The 15564-nt window shown below is 32.6% G+C and overlaps 8 protein-coding genes across 8 annotated transcripts, besides 2 other annotated features; 6 read left to right on the plus strand and 2 right to left on the minus strand.

The window, feature by feature from the left end:
* Positions 1-1024: 1024 nt before the first annotated feature.
* TVAGG3_0126680 (uncharacterized protein) lies at positions 1025-1676 on the plus strand (the record flags this gene model as incomplete). Its single annotated transcript, XM_001311608.1, has 1 exon — positions 1025-1600. The coding sequence occupies one exon, from the start codon at positions 1025-1027 to the stop codon at positions 1598-1600; it is 576 nt and encodes a 191-aa protein (XP_001311609.1).
* Positions 1677-2309: 633 nt separating this feature from the next.
* TVAGG3_0126690 (charged multivesicular body protein family) lies at positions 2310-3694 on the plus strand (the record flags this gene model as incomplete). The annotated part of the gene is made up of 1 exon (XM_001311609.2): positions 2968-3357. One exon carries the CDS (start codon positions 2968-2970, stop codon positions 3355-3357), a length of 390 nt encoding a protein of 129 aa, XP_001311610.1.
* Positions 3695-4037: 343 nt separating this feature from the next.
* On the minus strand, positions 4038-4931 carry TVAGG3_0126700 (ATPase activity, coupled to transmembrane movement of substances; the record flags this gene model as incomplete). The annotated part of the gene is made up of 1 exon (XM_001311610.1): positions 4038-4931. One exon carries the CDS (start codon positions 4929-4931, stop codon positions 4038-4040), a length of 894 nt encoding a protein of 297 aa, XP_001311611.1.
* Positions 4932-6685: 1754 nt separating this feature from the next.
* On the plus strand, positions 6686-8981 carry TVAGG3_0126710 (ATPase activity, coupled to transmembrane movement of substances; the record flags this gene model as incomplete). Its single annotated transcript, XM_001311611.1, has 1 exon — positions 7684-8979. The coding sequence occupies one exon, from the start codon at positions 7684-7686 to the stop codon at positions 8977-8979; it is 1296 nt and encodes a 431-aa protein (XP_001311612.1).
* A 334-nt stretch (positions 8982-9315) lies between these two features.
* Positions 9316-10007, plus strand: TVAGG3_0126720 (uncharacterized protein; the record flags this gene model as incomplete). The annotated part of the gene is made up of 1 exon (XM_001311612.1): positions 9396-9977. The coding sequence occupies one exon, from the start codon at positions 9396-9398 to the stop codon at positions 9975-9977; it is 582 nt and encodes a 193-aa protein (XP_001311613.1).
* A 203-nt stretch (positions 10008-10210) lies between these two features.
* Positions 10211-10242: a mobile genetic element.
* Positions 10211-10242: a terminal%2Cinverted (terminal inverted repeat of tvBac_53III transposon ID:TVAGG3_0126730).
* A 322-nt stretch (positions 10243-10564) lies between these two features.
* On the minus strand, positions 10565-11554 carry TVAGG3_0126740 (Fam45A-related family; the record flags this gene model as incomplete). The annotated part of the gene is made up of 1 exon (XM_001311613.1): positions 10565-11554. One exon carries the CDS (start codon positions 11552-11554, stop codon positions 10565-10567), a length of 990 nt encoding a protein of 329 aa, XP_001311614.1.
* A 553-nt stretch (positions 11555-12107) lies between these two features.
* Positions 12108-12939, plus strand: TVAGG3_0126750 (uncharacterized protein; the record flags this gene model as incomplete). Its single annotated transcript, XM_001311614.1, has 1 exon — positions 12139-12876. One exon carries the CDS (start codon positions 12139-12141, stop codon positions 12874-12876), a length of 738 nt encoding a protein of 245 aa, XP_001311615.1.
* A 951-nt stretch (positions 12940-13890) lies between these two features.
* Positions 13891-15089, plus strand: TVAGG3_0126760 (phosphoglycerate dehydrogenase protein; the record flags this gene model as incomplete). The annotated part of the gene is made up of 1 exon (XM_001311615.1): positions 13891-15081. One exon carries the CDS (start codon positions 13891-13893, stop codon positions 15079-15081), a length of 1191 nt encoding a protein of 396 aa, XP_001311616.1.
* Positions 15090-15564: the final 475 nt, after the last annotated feature.

Genomic DNA, 15564 nt, shown 5'->3' on the forward strand with positions numbered 1-15564 from the left:
TAGAAGCTATTTACTGGGAAACAGAAGAATGAAAAGTTTCCAATGCTATTAGTTTGGAATTGAGCGAAATTCCAAAACACGTTTACGTTACATGGCTAGTATATCAACATTTATTAGAGAGCGCATATGCAATTAATCAAGATGTCAAAATAAACGCATTAAATACAGTAGAAATTAATTATTTCAATTTACCAATTCACATCTTTGGAAAACTCCAGTAACTGAGCATGTTCTTTTAGCTAAAAGGGCGATTTTATCATATAAATTACAATCACCAGCTCCACAGCTTCATTAGAAAATGTTCAGAAGAGATTTGTGATATCAAAATGGCGAGCAGCTCAAATTTTAAGCGACAAAGACAGAGCAGCGAAGAAATCAAGAAAAGAGCTTGCAAAAAGAAAAGTAAAAGAAGAATTATATAATTCCCAACAAACAAGTGACAGTTTAACTACTTTTGAACTAAGAAATCAATTCTTTATTATATATTAGTTTCTCACTATATAATGAATTGCTTGTAATAAAGATAATTTATTATTTAAAAATAAACAGAAATAGTTTGCAAAAACATTATAATTTTATTGGTACTCATGCCTAATGCATGTCATGAGATCCTAATTTTGTAGTGATAAACAAACAAATCTTCAATTTTTTTGAATATCCATCAAATAATCCATTTCTAGATAAACACATAGTTATAATCATATATGAAATGTATTTGGCATAGACTATATAAAAATAACCCTAAAGAATCTTCGAATTGCGGGTAGGGTTCTTCTGCCTGTTTCTGATATGTTTGAACCTTCATATCAGATAAATCTTTTCGATTATATTCACCGTATTCTGCCAAAACACTCATTATATTTATTCTTTAAAGTTTAATTCTCTCAAAAAAATTGAATTGTCATTCAAATATAGCTGCCCGCCGATAGAAGCTGAAAATTTTTGATCAAAATTTTGAATGAATCGAACTGAAGGCGAGGTATATACAACGATAGGATATTGTCATCGAATATTCTTGAATGTGATGCACTACTTCGATCCATATTTGTATGGATTGCACCCTGAAAGGAAATTATATCCTGATTCTTTTGAATCTTTTATTCGAGAAGATGTTCAAGAGAAAGTTGCTAGCAAGACAGCTATAAGACAAAAACACGAATATTTCCTTTACTTTCATGTTTCTTACGATTATGGAGAGGTACTAGAAACTTTTTGTACTGAAACTTTATGGAAAGCAAAGCAATTCAAATTCAGAGCTGCAACAGATAAAGATTTCGGATATTATGAAACGTTCAAAAAGGAAATGGAAGAAGTTTACATTCCAGACAGAGAAACAAAATTATCTGAAAACGAACTCAAAGAAATAAAAGATTTTGTTAAAAATGCAAGACCTGAAGATTTCAAGATCATGGATCCGGACACTCGTGGCATGGTTCAATACAATAGATGGCGACTTCGCAGGTTAAATAATGCAATTCGAGATTATTGGGTTCCATTCTATGGCACACAGCGCATTGGAAAATCTCCAGAAGTGTATTATTTCGGTGATCCCAATCCCAGAAAGCAGTGGATGGTTAACATTTTGAACGGAATAGAATAAAACATTAATTTTGATTAAATAATCTTGTCTGTATAATGCCTGTAAGTACTTCGCCTAAATCATTAATGCTTAAATAATTTATTCGATATATTTAAGTAAAAATCAAATAGTTGCGTTCCTCACGCACATAACAGTCTTACACTTCCTTTATTTTTGCATAATAAATTCAACTTATCAAATCAAATGTCGAAAAAGCCATATTAATACTAAGCTATAATACGTTTAAATGACAACTCTACTAAATTTCAATGTTTCGTTGTTAGAATTGGATCGTGACATGGGCAAGACGCCAACTTCTAAAATTCCCGTTAGCGTCCACAAAATCGTAACGATGCTTTCTTGATTTTGGTAATGGATTTAGACTTTGTAGGTACTCGATGACTAATAGACGAAGAATGGAAGAAAACTGCAAGAGTGATTTCGAGGTAATATTAATAAAATTAGCATTCGATTCTTTGACCTGCAAATAAACACATTTGTACTATTAATCGGTTTTAAAGAATAGATCTTGCGTTATTGCATGTTTTGAAAAAAAGCAATACCATCTACTAGACATTTGTGTATTGCTTCCCATTTGTGGCTAGTAACTACAGAAATTGTAGTTTCTGGAAATTTGAATACATTTGGAATCCTAAGAAAGACATTGTAATATTGAGCGTTTCAAATATATTGAGATGTAGATACAGGACAATGGGATACTCAAATTAATTTTTGAACAGAGATACTTACTCGTTGGATTCGCGATTCAGAGATTGTTTGAGTTAGAGTATGTGAAAATTATACCATCTTTAGTATGGGGAGAGGCATTATCTCCAATTATTCCAACAATTCAACATTTAATTTACACGAAACAATGCAAATTAGCAGAAGATTGTAATCAAACATCGATTTTGCAGAGAATTATGAAGTTCATAAAGCAAAAATAAATCACAAATGACACAGTAATAATTTTTCCACACAATTTAAAGAATGTTTGCGAGCGGATGAGCCATGAAGTTATTACCAATGGTGCGGGTATATCAGATTTTGTCTTAAATGATACAGAATTGCAATGATATGCAATTTATGTTTCTTTACCAGTTCTCAAATGGGGACTTATTGAAAATTGCTAAGCAAAACGAGTTGATGATGTATATTTCTTTATAAATTCTACTTATAAAGACATTTCCATCGATTTAGGAACTTCTATTTCCAATAGTAAGTCAATGATCAAGCAGCTTGAAAAATCTATCGAAGAAAACGAACACAAGATCGATGAACTCAGAACTCGTGCTATTAAATATGAAAGAAACGGTCAACATTCGGCAGCATTAAATACAATGTGAATTCTTAAACAACGCGAGAGCACGCAGTCGAGTTACAATAATATGCAGAATAACTTGACCATCCACCTCAATAATATCGAAAGAGGAGAAATTAATAAGTTACCATTAAGTTCTCTTGATCAATACAACAAATTGATCAAGAACCAAATTAATACTATCGATATTGATCAAGCAGACAAACTAATTACAGATAGTATTGATCTTAACGATAATTTGAACGAAATAACTTCAACTTTATCAGAAAACTTAGTAACATTTGACGAAACAGAACTTGATGAAGAACTTTCACAGTTAATGAGAGAGCCAGAACCAGAAAAAAGCTCGAATTCTTCATACCTGACAAATAATTCAGAAAAGCATTCCAAATACTCTAATACTATCACACATGATGACAACAGTCAAAAGAAAGTCCAAATTGTCCTCGCTAAATAAAAATTCTCTTGTTATTTTACTTACTTATTAATTTATTTCATAGTCTTTAATTAAATCAAATCAACTATATATGATACACCATAACGTCACCTGAAAATAAGCCAACAATCAAATTCTCCTTAATCAAAACAAAGATTATATAAAAGAATCAATCAATTCAGAATGAATGGCAAAAAAATCTTGAATAATACAAGTATCTTGATGAAAATTTCATTGCCATCGATATTTACATTGTCATTGTCATTGCATCATTTCATATCTATTGACTTATTCAAAATTCAATAGTTAAAATCAAAATCTATACCAAACTTTAAAGTTTTATTCAACTAATTGTGCATGCTTGGATAACTATCATGATAATTTTCATGAAAGCTTTCTCAAGTGTTGAAGATGAGCATATGAAGAATTTGATTCCAATATTAGTATCTTTGCCTTTCTGAAGAATTTGATTCCAATATTAGTATCTTTACCTTTCTGAAGAATTTGGAAAAAGATTTGTGATTGAAATACTATCATTTGGAACTGAATATATCATTGATGCCTTCCTTTCAAGTGACAAAACAGCATTTGGAATGTTTTATGATTTCAATTACCTCAAATTTTGATAACCAGACGCGAAGAATATGACTTCAAGTTTTTTTATTTTAATATTAAATTAATATGTAAGATTTTTTACTAAATTATACTATATTTTCAGGATTAGTTTCCGTATCAATAATCAAATTAGTATTGACTTTATCATGCTGCTCATTCTCACTTGAAGTTTTCGTTTCTGATTTCATGACAATTTCCATGAAAACCTTTTCGAGTGTTGAGCATGAACATGTGAAGAATTTGATTCCAATATCATTGTCCTTACCTCGTTGCAGAATTTGGAATAGTTCTGTGATTGAAATGTGTTCACACGGAACAGTGTAAATCATTGATGCATTCCTTTCAAGAGACAAAAAGGCAGAAGGTAGATGTTGATTGATGAATTTTTTGACTTTTTCTTTGATTCCTTTAGAATCAAATGTTAGCAAATCAATCTTCCATTCGGTACCAAACTTGTGTGATAAATATTGTGGAGTGCCAACGGTGAAGATGCAGCCATTAACCATGATAGAGATGTTGTCACATAATGTTTCTGCTTCATCTAATAAATGTGTGCATAACATGAATGTTTTTTGACCTTTATATGAATTGATCAAGTCATGCATGCGATGACGAGCAATAGGATCCATAGAAGATGTTGGTTCATCAAGAAGAATTGTGTTGCAGTCTGACAAAAATGGAATCATTGATGAACACTTTCGTCGGTTACCACCGGACATATTTTTAACCTGTTTGTCAACTTGATCTGAGTAATCCATAATATCAATAAGACGAGAGATCAATTCATGTGACTCGCGACCTGTCTTGTTGAACAAGTAGCAGAAGAATTTCATGTTCTGACGACCTGTTAATTGTTCTGTCAAATGGTCATCGAATTGAGGACAAATAACAACTTGTGATTGTTTAGATGTCAAAATGTTTTGGCCATCGATTTCGATTGTACCACTTGACATAGGTGTCTCTTTCAAGATCATCTTCATAAGTGTTGTCTTACCTGCACCGTTAGAACCCAAGAAACCGAAGATAGACTTGTTCTTGATTCCCAGTGATACTTGTTTAACAGCACAGATCGGCTGTCCTTGAGTGTCTTTATATATTTTAGAAACATTAGAAATCCTGATCGCAAATCCCCCGGATTATCTTTCACTTGTTGCTCCATTTGCTTCGCCTCATCTGTTATTTGCTGACTGTTTTTGAATGTTTCCAAATCAACAAAATGTTTCTTAAATGATTTCTTCGAAAATATTCTAATAACCAAATCCATTAAAAACTCTTCAATAAAAAGAATTACTACATATAAAAATATCGAAATGAACAAATCTTGCAGTACATATTCCCTTTTCAAAAATAAATTTAGATTTTCCGGAAAATTCGGATTACTGCGTTGGATAGTCGTCGAAACTGAATAAAAAACGCCAAACCAATTTCCAAATGGACAAATCAATGCTGCTGGAGTATAAATTTTATGAAAATCTTCTGGAAACATAGAAAATGGTGAGATCATTTGAGCCATCAAAATTGAAACGTTAACAACTGCAAAAACAACTGGACCGGCATATCCTTTCAGGAAGAAAGACCAAAAATATGTATAGAAGAGAGGTAGTAGTGAGCAAAACCAGTTTAAGAGAAACGCTCTGATGTAATAAATCTTGAATGACTGAATTCCAAATGAAATGTAAATAATAAAAACAATTGTTGAAAAAAACGTCATTATCATAGAATCAATCAATAATATACCTAACCAATAGATTGTTTTTGATAAACCGCATGACAACATGTATGCACGAACAGGAGTTTTGATATCTTGAATTATGCGATGTAAAAAATTCGCAGAAATTATTACAAGTGCTATTGGCATAAAATATGGGATAATTATATCATAAGCACTTTTGATTTTGTCTGATGTTATAATGTTTTGATCTCCTTTTATCGTAAATGTTACATCTACATCACCTTTTTCTCCAATTTCATCAAATACTAGTTCAAGGATAGCTCTATTAATTAATTTTCCTGGCCTATTAAACCATGTTGTTTGAATATATAAAATTCTAATATTAACTTCCCCTTTTGGCCTTAAATTTTTATTTGATATTGTCGAATTTTCATAAACTTGAAATGCAAGCTGAATGTTTGATAACCTAAGAGGATCTTTGGCTATTTCGTACTGATAATCGTTGAAATCTTCAAATGTATCAAAATCAATAAAATTGAGTTCAGTATTGAGCCTTTTCTTAATCAAGAATGCACATTTATTAGATAATTTCATCTGGATTTCTTCGCATTTCGTGCAATTTTTATTTGAAATTCGTCCAAAAGTTAAATTTGTAGGAAGAAAATTAGAAAATTCTAAAGTGTTAGCTTCATTAGGCTTGATAACAATTTTTATTATTGATACTACAATAATTGCCAGATAAGCAAAAAACAAAGCAAAGATGAAGTTGGTTAAGAATGAAAATTTGGAGTTCCAGTATGTTAACAGTCTCCGATACATGATTCCAGATAGTTGGTTTTTGGTATGCTTCAGATTCATCTGCCAGTGATCCAATTAAAGTGATTTTAGATTTGAATATAAAATCTGAAAAAATTTTGAGTGAGAACTCTTTGAAAAGTAAAAAATGGAAATAGCTGTACTTTCACTAGTTTAATAAGATTTTTTAAAACTTTAAATTTCTTTGACATTTGCCAGACATTCAATTTTTTTTCTGAGCAATTGGATCACAAAAATTGGCAAAATGAGAAATCATCACCTTAATGATGAACCTCTGGTAAAGAAAGACCAAAATCGTTCAAGACAGCTCCAAATTTATAAGGCATACTTAAAAATATTGCTTGATATCCGTTTTCACAAACTTGGATTTTATTTAATGATGATTTTCAGCGCAATAGCCATATTTTTTATGCCTTATTATTCCTACAAAACCATATTATCGTATAAAAGATTCAAATGGCCATTATGAAGAATTTGATTATTGGGAATTTTGTCAACATGAATTTAATGATTTCAAATATTACGCCAAAAATGTTGATAACTATATATTATATCCAAAAACTAATCTTACTCATCTCTTGGCAAATTATTCAGAAAAAAGTATAATATTCGATAATAAAACCGCATTTGAAGAGTATTCCAAGAAGGAAAACATATTATCTATTATTATCGATAATAAGCAAAAATATTTTTACAATATCACGTCCAAAATCGAAATCTCGAAAGGTAGCAGAGTTCGTAGATATAATTTTGAAGATTTTGCAGACTCATTTGTAAATGAGATCACAAAAGAGTTATCGGATATCAATAGAAAATTCGATTTTTGCGGTATGACAAGTTTTCATCGAACAATATACAATTATGTTTTCATTGAATGGCTAATAGCATTTGGAATTACCATTTCCTTCATTATTCCATTGTTTGAAATATCTGAAGCACGAGAAACAAAACAACTGCTTTTATTGAAGATCTCAGGTGCATTTGAAACAACAATTTTCATGGCAAACATAACAATCGATTTACTTGTAATAATTTTTGATACGATCTTAATTTCAATTGTTTTATCTATTCAATCATACAAAGGATCAAATATTTTCTTAATCTTTTATGTTGTACTCTTCTTAGTCATCCTTTATTATGTTTCATTTTTGAGTGCAATTCCTTTGTCGATAACTTCGAAATACAAAGTTTATTTTATTGTTTTGTTCATTATTTTGACATTTTTAATCGGAATTAATTTCACAATGATCCTCGATGAGTCAAATATATTGGAATATGCTGCAATAATGATATTTCTTCCACAATGGTTGTCAACAATGTTTATTGACAACATCATGCTTTCAAAGGTTTATTCGATGCCATTTTCAATGAAGAATATAATGTTATTAAGTAGATGGAAGAACACATGGATTATATTAGGCATATCAATTGCCTTCATTTGCGCTTATTTAATTCTCTATTTCATATTGAATATTTTGATGCCAAGAAAATTTGGTTCTTCTCCAATTGGATTTTCAAACATTTTTTGTTTATCATCTTGGAAACAATTATTTTCTTTCAGAAGAGAAAATCTTTCAGATGCAGTTAGTGACCGATTTATCGATGTCATTGAAATTGATAAGACATATAGAAGTTCACCACCTGTTCATGCACTCAATAATGTAACTTTTTCTATCAATCAAGGAGATGTTGTTTCATTGATAGGACCAAATGGATCTGGTAAGAGTACATTGTTGAATGCGATTACAAGAAGTATCAGCAGTGATCGTGGTTCTCTTCAAATATATGGCCATCAATGCTCAACCGGCTTTAGTGCTTTGCAGCAACACTTAGGAATATGTTATCAAGAAAACATCTTGTTCGAAGGCTTGAGTGTTTATCGTCATCTTGAATTTTTCGGAACTATCCGTGGTCTCGACTCTTGTCATCTTAAAGAAGATATTGAACAAATTGTTAGTCATTTTGGTTTAGATGGTCTTGAAAACATGTCTGCATCTACACTTAGTGGTGGTCAAAAGCGTAAACTCTGTGTTGCTATCGCATTCATTGGTCACCCATATCTTGTTTTATTAGACGAACCTACATCAGGTATGGATGCAAACATCCGCCAAGAAATCTGGAAATCCATTTCTAGCTACAACGTAACATCTATTGTAAGCACACACTCTATCGAAGAAGCAGGTATACTTTCTAACCGAATGTTTGTTATGCGTAATGGTTCATTGATTTTCGATGGTACTCCTAACGACTTGCGAAGTCAATTCCACTGTGGCTACCGTCTGACACCAATCTTTTCTCAGGAAAGTGATAAACAATACAAAACAGAACTTGTTTCATGGATTCAATCCAAGATCGATGGTGTTTATCTTAGTCCAATTCACGAAGACGACATTATGTTACCTGTCTGCGATGAAATCACTGAACTTTTAGTTGAAATAGAATCCAACAAAGAACGCTTCCATATCAACTCATTCAACATCATTGTTGAACAACTAGAAAACGTTCTTTACCGTATGTATGCTGATGATGAAAACTTATAAACTATACATTAATTTGAACTTTTTTTACATAAATACATGTTTTATATATATTACATTTTCAGATGAAGAAGATTAATTCGATCAATCAATCTCATTCAAATCATTTGAATTTTAAGGATCTAGTAATGAATTATTTCAAAGAGAACTAAGAACTCTATCAAATCATAATCCCAAAACAATTTGAAGGGTGTTATATAGCGAATATACCGTACCCGCATAGAGTCTTGAGTAAGCATTTTTTAAGGGTTATCAGTCACAACAAACGAAAATGTGTAATTGATAATTCACGCCCATAAAAATGAGAAATTTCACTTTTTTCACTACAATAAAATTTGACAATGCTATCTATTTACCTTGTTTTCGGGGCGTCCAATGGCAATGGAATATTCAAAAAGGTCTTCAATGACAAAATTGTAATGATGGAAGTTTCTGGATCATCAAAACAAAGAATAAATGGAACAAAGCAAATGACAAAGCCCGAATACTCAATTTATCCATGGGACAAGCGATATGATTGGTGTTCTAACTATGGAAAGTCTTATGACGAGCACCCATATATCACATATTATCTCAAGTCGAAGAAAATGAAATTTAATGGCTATTTCGTTCGTTGTGGATGCTGTTACGAAGGGTGCTGCTGTGATGATGAGAATAATGGGTATTGCTTTGACTGCTGCTTGTACTCCTGGTCACTTCTAATCTCAGATGACAATAAGACATGGACTGAAGTTCACAGAGTTGATAAAGATAACACAATGAAGTTTTGCAATGAAAAAACATACAATTTAGATAAGACTTACACTGCGAAATACGTAAAAATTATTCAAAATGAACATTGTCCAGGATTTCCACCTTGCATCTCCATTAACAAGTTTGAATTATACGGAGATATCATTCATGATGATGGAATGATCAATGAAGAAGAATTTGTTTCATTCCACGATGTTGACGAAGATGTAAGTATAATTGGTCACATTTCGAGGAACTCCAAGATCTGAACAGTTTAATAAAATTCATTTATATATTTCTTCTTTTATTTTTTTTTATTTTTTTATTATTTTTTTTGTTTTTGTTTTTGTTTTGTTTTGTTTTGCATGCTTAAGTAAGGGGATCTGCTGACTTTACCAAAGGTTACTAGGTAGTGAATAATAAAAACTCTTTCCCGATCAAAAATGTTAACTCTTTGTCATAGAAAATTAGGATATAAAGCAAAGGTGTCAAAAAAATTGAAAGAATGTCAGAAAGTGGGAAGTTCATCCTAAAATGGTGTACTTACACCCATCTGACTTTTAATTCAAATTACTGACAACATGTATGATACATCATTGAAAATTAACCATAGACAACAGAATCGAAGGCTGTTAAAATTAAAATCAGAAACAGTTGGCATGAAGCATCATTGAAAATTAACTTTAAGAATCTGAATTGAAGGATGTATCTATTGTGCAGCCTTAAGTGCTTCCAATTTCATTAAATCTAAAAAAATTGAGGTGCCCAGGCGAAGAAAGGTAAACTAATTCGAAGCATCCAATATATTAAAAGAAAATATAAAAGAAAATACTGTGAGAAAAGTTTATTTTTAAAGTTAAATTTCGAAGACACTACTTGCAGCAATACCGATGAGTAGTTGCTTCTTATCAGCTGGGAGATTTACTGATCCAATCGTCTGAGCGTTCAATTCTCCCATTCTCTGCTTGATTTGGCCGAGAATTTCAAGGATAGATTCATTAAATTCTAAAATTGAGTCTGGAACGCTTCCTTCTGCCGCTGTGACCTCATTAATTGTATTCATGAGGGCTTCACCGAGTGAAATCTTTCCAGCCTCCTTAGAAAAGGCAGGAGAAGTTTTGATTGTACGAGTAGCGAGGTCTACGATCAAATCGAAGTGGCCGTTAAGAATGGCTTGGTCTGAGCTGCACCAGATTGGTAATGCTGTCTCTTGGGCAGCATTTGTCTGAAGAATAGAATTATCGAGAACGAGAGGAAGGAGATTACGCTTTCCTGGACGGGATAAGCAAAGTATTGCAAGAGTAACATCCTGGAGAATAGAAATATCTGGCGAATATACTGCCACAGAACGACCAGTGACAAGAGCTTGCCAGATGACGGAAATGTGCTGGCCGGAGCGATCGAGAAGCTTTTCGAATGAAACTTTTGTATAATATTCGCCGTAATTTTCGATTGAGAAATCAATGCCGCCTTGATCGAGATAGCCTTGAGATAATATCATAAGATAGATACGGAGAACATTTGCAGGTGTTTTAGTGTCAGCAGCGATTTTCGAAAGAATGGAAGTAAAATCTAAATATAATTGTGGGTTGAAAACTTCTGATACCACACAAACACCATAAATACGGACATTATCTGAACGTTCTTGATTTCTCTTGTTATCGAAGTAGAGCCATTTCTTCTTATATGACGAGAAAAGATTTGATGCCGTTGATTGCGTGATGATATGATGAGCTGTTTCTTGAATAACTGACTTTGTCTCTTTATCTATTGATGGATAAACAAATGTAACAAGTGTTTCCTCGTTATCATCATATTCATATATCACAAATACATTCGATTGCATTTTTGAAGGGTAATTTATTTTACCCTTGGCACATCATGATATCATTCGTAAACTTAATTAGCTTTATGAAATAGATATAAACTAGTTGTAAATCTGTATATGTTCATAGATTTCCTTTGAAATCATAATAATTTTTCAATAAATTCTTAATTTGACACATTTTTAGCGGAATATGCATTATGGGCTATCATAAAAGTTTACATTATGATAGGTAATCACTCCAAATTTCATTTTCATCACGATTGAACATGAAACAATAAGTTTCAAGAGCATTGCCATCATGAATGCATCAGATGGCTGTAATATGTGCTTGAATAATTCCTACTCCTTCCCCAAAAAGTCTTCAATCATCAAAGCATTTGTATTTTTTCAGAATTTTGTTTACAAAATTTAGAAAATCCTTGTGTATGCTGTAACAAATTTGTGGTTTGATTTTTATCCTAACCACGAACGATAATTCGTTACAAAGAAAAAATTATTTTTTTCACTTCAAAATTTTTGGAATCGAATTTTACAAAATTCGATTCCAATAATTTTGAAGATCAAAAGAATCAAATTTTTCGCGCCGAAAAATTGTAATTTTTATGTCAAGACTTCCAAAATTACGCCCACAGGCTTACTTCCAACCAATTGCTCAGACAGCAAGACCAATTCCATACTCATCTCGAACACGTTTTATGAAAATTGAGCTCGAATCAAAAGATATATCTTATGAAGAGATCTTAGACTTGAAGAAAAAGAAAGCATTCTTAGAAATAGAACTCCAAAATATATCTGCAAAGCTTTCTAGATCAACAAATCCAAGAAATCAAACTGTACAGACAAAAACGAATAATTTGTATATGGAATCACTAGCGAGACAAGTAAATTCCATGAATTACATAGCAAAGCAGAAACGACAAGATATACGAAAACTCGAAAAATCTGATCTTGCAGCTTCGATTGCAGAATTGGAAGAAGAAACGAATATATTTTTCCTTGAAATAGAAAGATTAGAAAAAGAGAAGAAAGATAGTGCAAGAGATTTAGCTCAAATTTCACAGAAAGCTGATATCTTATTAACAGAGTATTCAGATGATAACTTTGAGAAGTTAGAGCAATCGATCGCAGCATTGCAAAGACAAATAGAGATAGAAAAGAAGCAAAATTCAGAGTTAGAAAATAAAATTAAACAAATTAAAGAAACAAACGATTTTATAGCAAAAACACGTGGCCATCCAGAACTTCAAAAAGAGATTAGAGAATTACAACAGCAGGTAAAAGCTAAGCAAAAAGAAATTCATGATCATCAAGATATAATAGATGAAATCTCATTTTACTAATTATCAGACTGCTAATTTTATATTTGTACTGTGTTGATACATGTTACTAAATCATATTTTGCGATATTTAATTCATTTTTTATATTTTTTTTAAAAAAATTAAGTATAACAGCAAAGGGTCTAATCTTTAAAGCGTTTAGTATATGTAGACTTTATTTTCATTTCTCCTTGATGATGTATTAAAACTTTATATTGGAAAATAATGTAATTATCCGGGAAACATAATCTATCTTATAGAGGATAAAGTTTTATATAATATTTTGAGTCGGATTCAGCTATAACTTGTTTTCCAGATTGATAGAATTTGATTGATGCTTCAATATAAATAATCTACAAGTTTTGGACCGCAATCAATAAATTTTATTTTAAGTATATGATGAGTGCTCTATTCCCATAAGCCGAATATAGACTGTAGAATGGTCAGAAATAAATTATTAGTCGTTCAGATCTCGTACTAAGTATTTGTATATAATTGCCAAATGTGAATTAGATTTGATTGTTTTTGTTCAGTGAGAAACGAAACAAATTGATATTAAAAATCCAAACAATAGCTAATAAAATAAGAATTTCAAATTTTACTACTCGGCTGGAATTTATGAGATAAATTCATTTCACCAATATCTATTTTTGACAAATTGGCAAGATTCGTTTTTTCAAATCTCCGAAATTTGAATTTTATTGGTTAATTATGATCTATATGCTTTGTATATTATTTTATAAGTTCAGTAATTTTCAGAGAACGTTCAATAAAATTGAATAGGGAAGTAAAAAACTTAATATAAAAATACTTAGTTAATATAATACAACAAAAAATAAAGGAGAAATATGGAGAATTAAAAATTATTTTGATTTGACCACACTTCGTATTTCATATGTAAAATATACATAATATTCAATACAAATATGATATTCATGATTTACGATAAAACGATGAAGTAAATTTTGTGATATCAAAAACGATGATATTCTTTCAATAAACATTGAGAGGTCAGAAACTTCTCTTCACTTTCTTTAATGGTAAAGATCCTCATCGCTGACTCCCTCTCTCCAAAGGCCGTCGAAATGCTCAAGGCTGCAGGCCATGAAGTTCGCATGGATCCATCAATCACACAAGCTTCCCTTGCCAACGAAATTTCCGACTACAACGTCCTTATTGTTCGTTCAAAGGTTGTCAATGCTGCTGCTATCGAAGCTGCTAAGGGCCTCAACCTCATCATCCGTGCTGGCGCTGGTGTCAACACAATTGATGTCAATGCTGCCTCCGCTAAGGGTGTTCTTGTCTGCAACACACCAGGCATGAACAACGATGCTGTCGCTGAACTCGCTTTCGGCCACATCGTCTGCTGCGACCGCTGCATCACAACAAACACAGCTCATCTCCGCAATGGCGAATGGCGCAAGAAACTCTTCCTTACATGCGAAGGCCTTCGTGACCGCACACTCGGTATCGTCGGCCGTGGCAACATCGCCAAGTCCATGATCCGCATTGCTAAGGGCTTCATGATGAACGTTGTTGTCTGGTCCCGCCGCTTCACACCAGAAGAAGCTAAGGAACTCGGTGTTGAATACGCTGCCTCCCTTACAGAACTCGCCGCCAAGTCCGATGTTGTTTCCGTCCATGTTGCTTTCAACAAGACAGAGACATTCCACCTCATCGGCAAGGAATTCTTCGATGCTATGAAGAAGAAGGCCATCTTCATCAACACATCCCGTGGTGAAGTTGTTGATACACAGGCTATGCTCGCCGCCATCAAGGAGAGGGGCCTCAAGGTTGGTGTCGATGTCTTCGAAGGCGAACCAGCTGGCTCAATGGGTGACTTCCCACACAAGGAAGTTGCTGAGGCTGTTGTCTCCGCTACATGCCACATCGGTGCTTCCACAGAACAGGCTGCTGACAGAATTGCCAACGAGACAGTCCGTGTCTGCAACACATTCTGCTCAACAGGCGAAGCCCTCAACTGCGTCAACATCAACGCAGCTCCAAAGGCTGACGGCGTCATGACAGTCCGCCACACAGGCGTCTTCGCTAAGATCATCGCTTGCTGCGAGGCTCACCAGGCTCAGATCTTCTCTGTCTCCAACACAGTCCTTAAGGGTGACAAGTCCCAGATCTGCACACTCAGAATGTCCGCTCCAGCTTGCTTCATGGAGGAGGTCAACAAGATCGAGGGTGTCATCGGCACAGCTTGCGCTCCATTAGCATAAGATTTTTTAAGTAATTAAAAGCGTTAAATTTTTTTGAAATTTCATATTTTATTTTTCAATTTATATATCGGCGTGTAGATTGCTTCCTTTGGCTTTCAACACCTAACCAAAAATATTATCATTATTATACTACTTTTAGTATTGTTATTATGATTTGATGCGTTTATTTCTATTCTCAAGGAAAAATCAAATTTGAAATTAGATATCAGATAAGATTGTTCCAAATTGATAATTTAATTATAGAATTTATCGTGTTTAATCATTTTGAATGTGACAAAGATATTCAATTTTTGGATTGTTTTTACAATTTTTTATAATATTTTTCGCATAAATAATCTATGATCTAGAAATATATATCTTATCTCTTCCATAAATTTGTAGTTTTTATAAACTTTGCGTGAAAAATGCCAAAATTTTAAAATCATGTCAAGTTCAGATCAGCCCCCTAATGAAAATGAATATGGTTTTAGAGATACAGATGCA

The sequence above is a fragment of the Trichomonas vaginalis genome, chromosome IV, assembly GCF_026262505.1.
Source record: "Trichomonas vaginalis G3 chromosome IV, whole genome shotgun sequence".
Classification (NCBI taxonomy): domain Eukaryota; phylum Parabasalia; order Trichomonadida; family Trichomonadidae; genus Trichomonas; species Trichomonas vaginalis.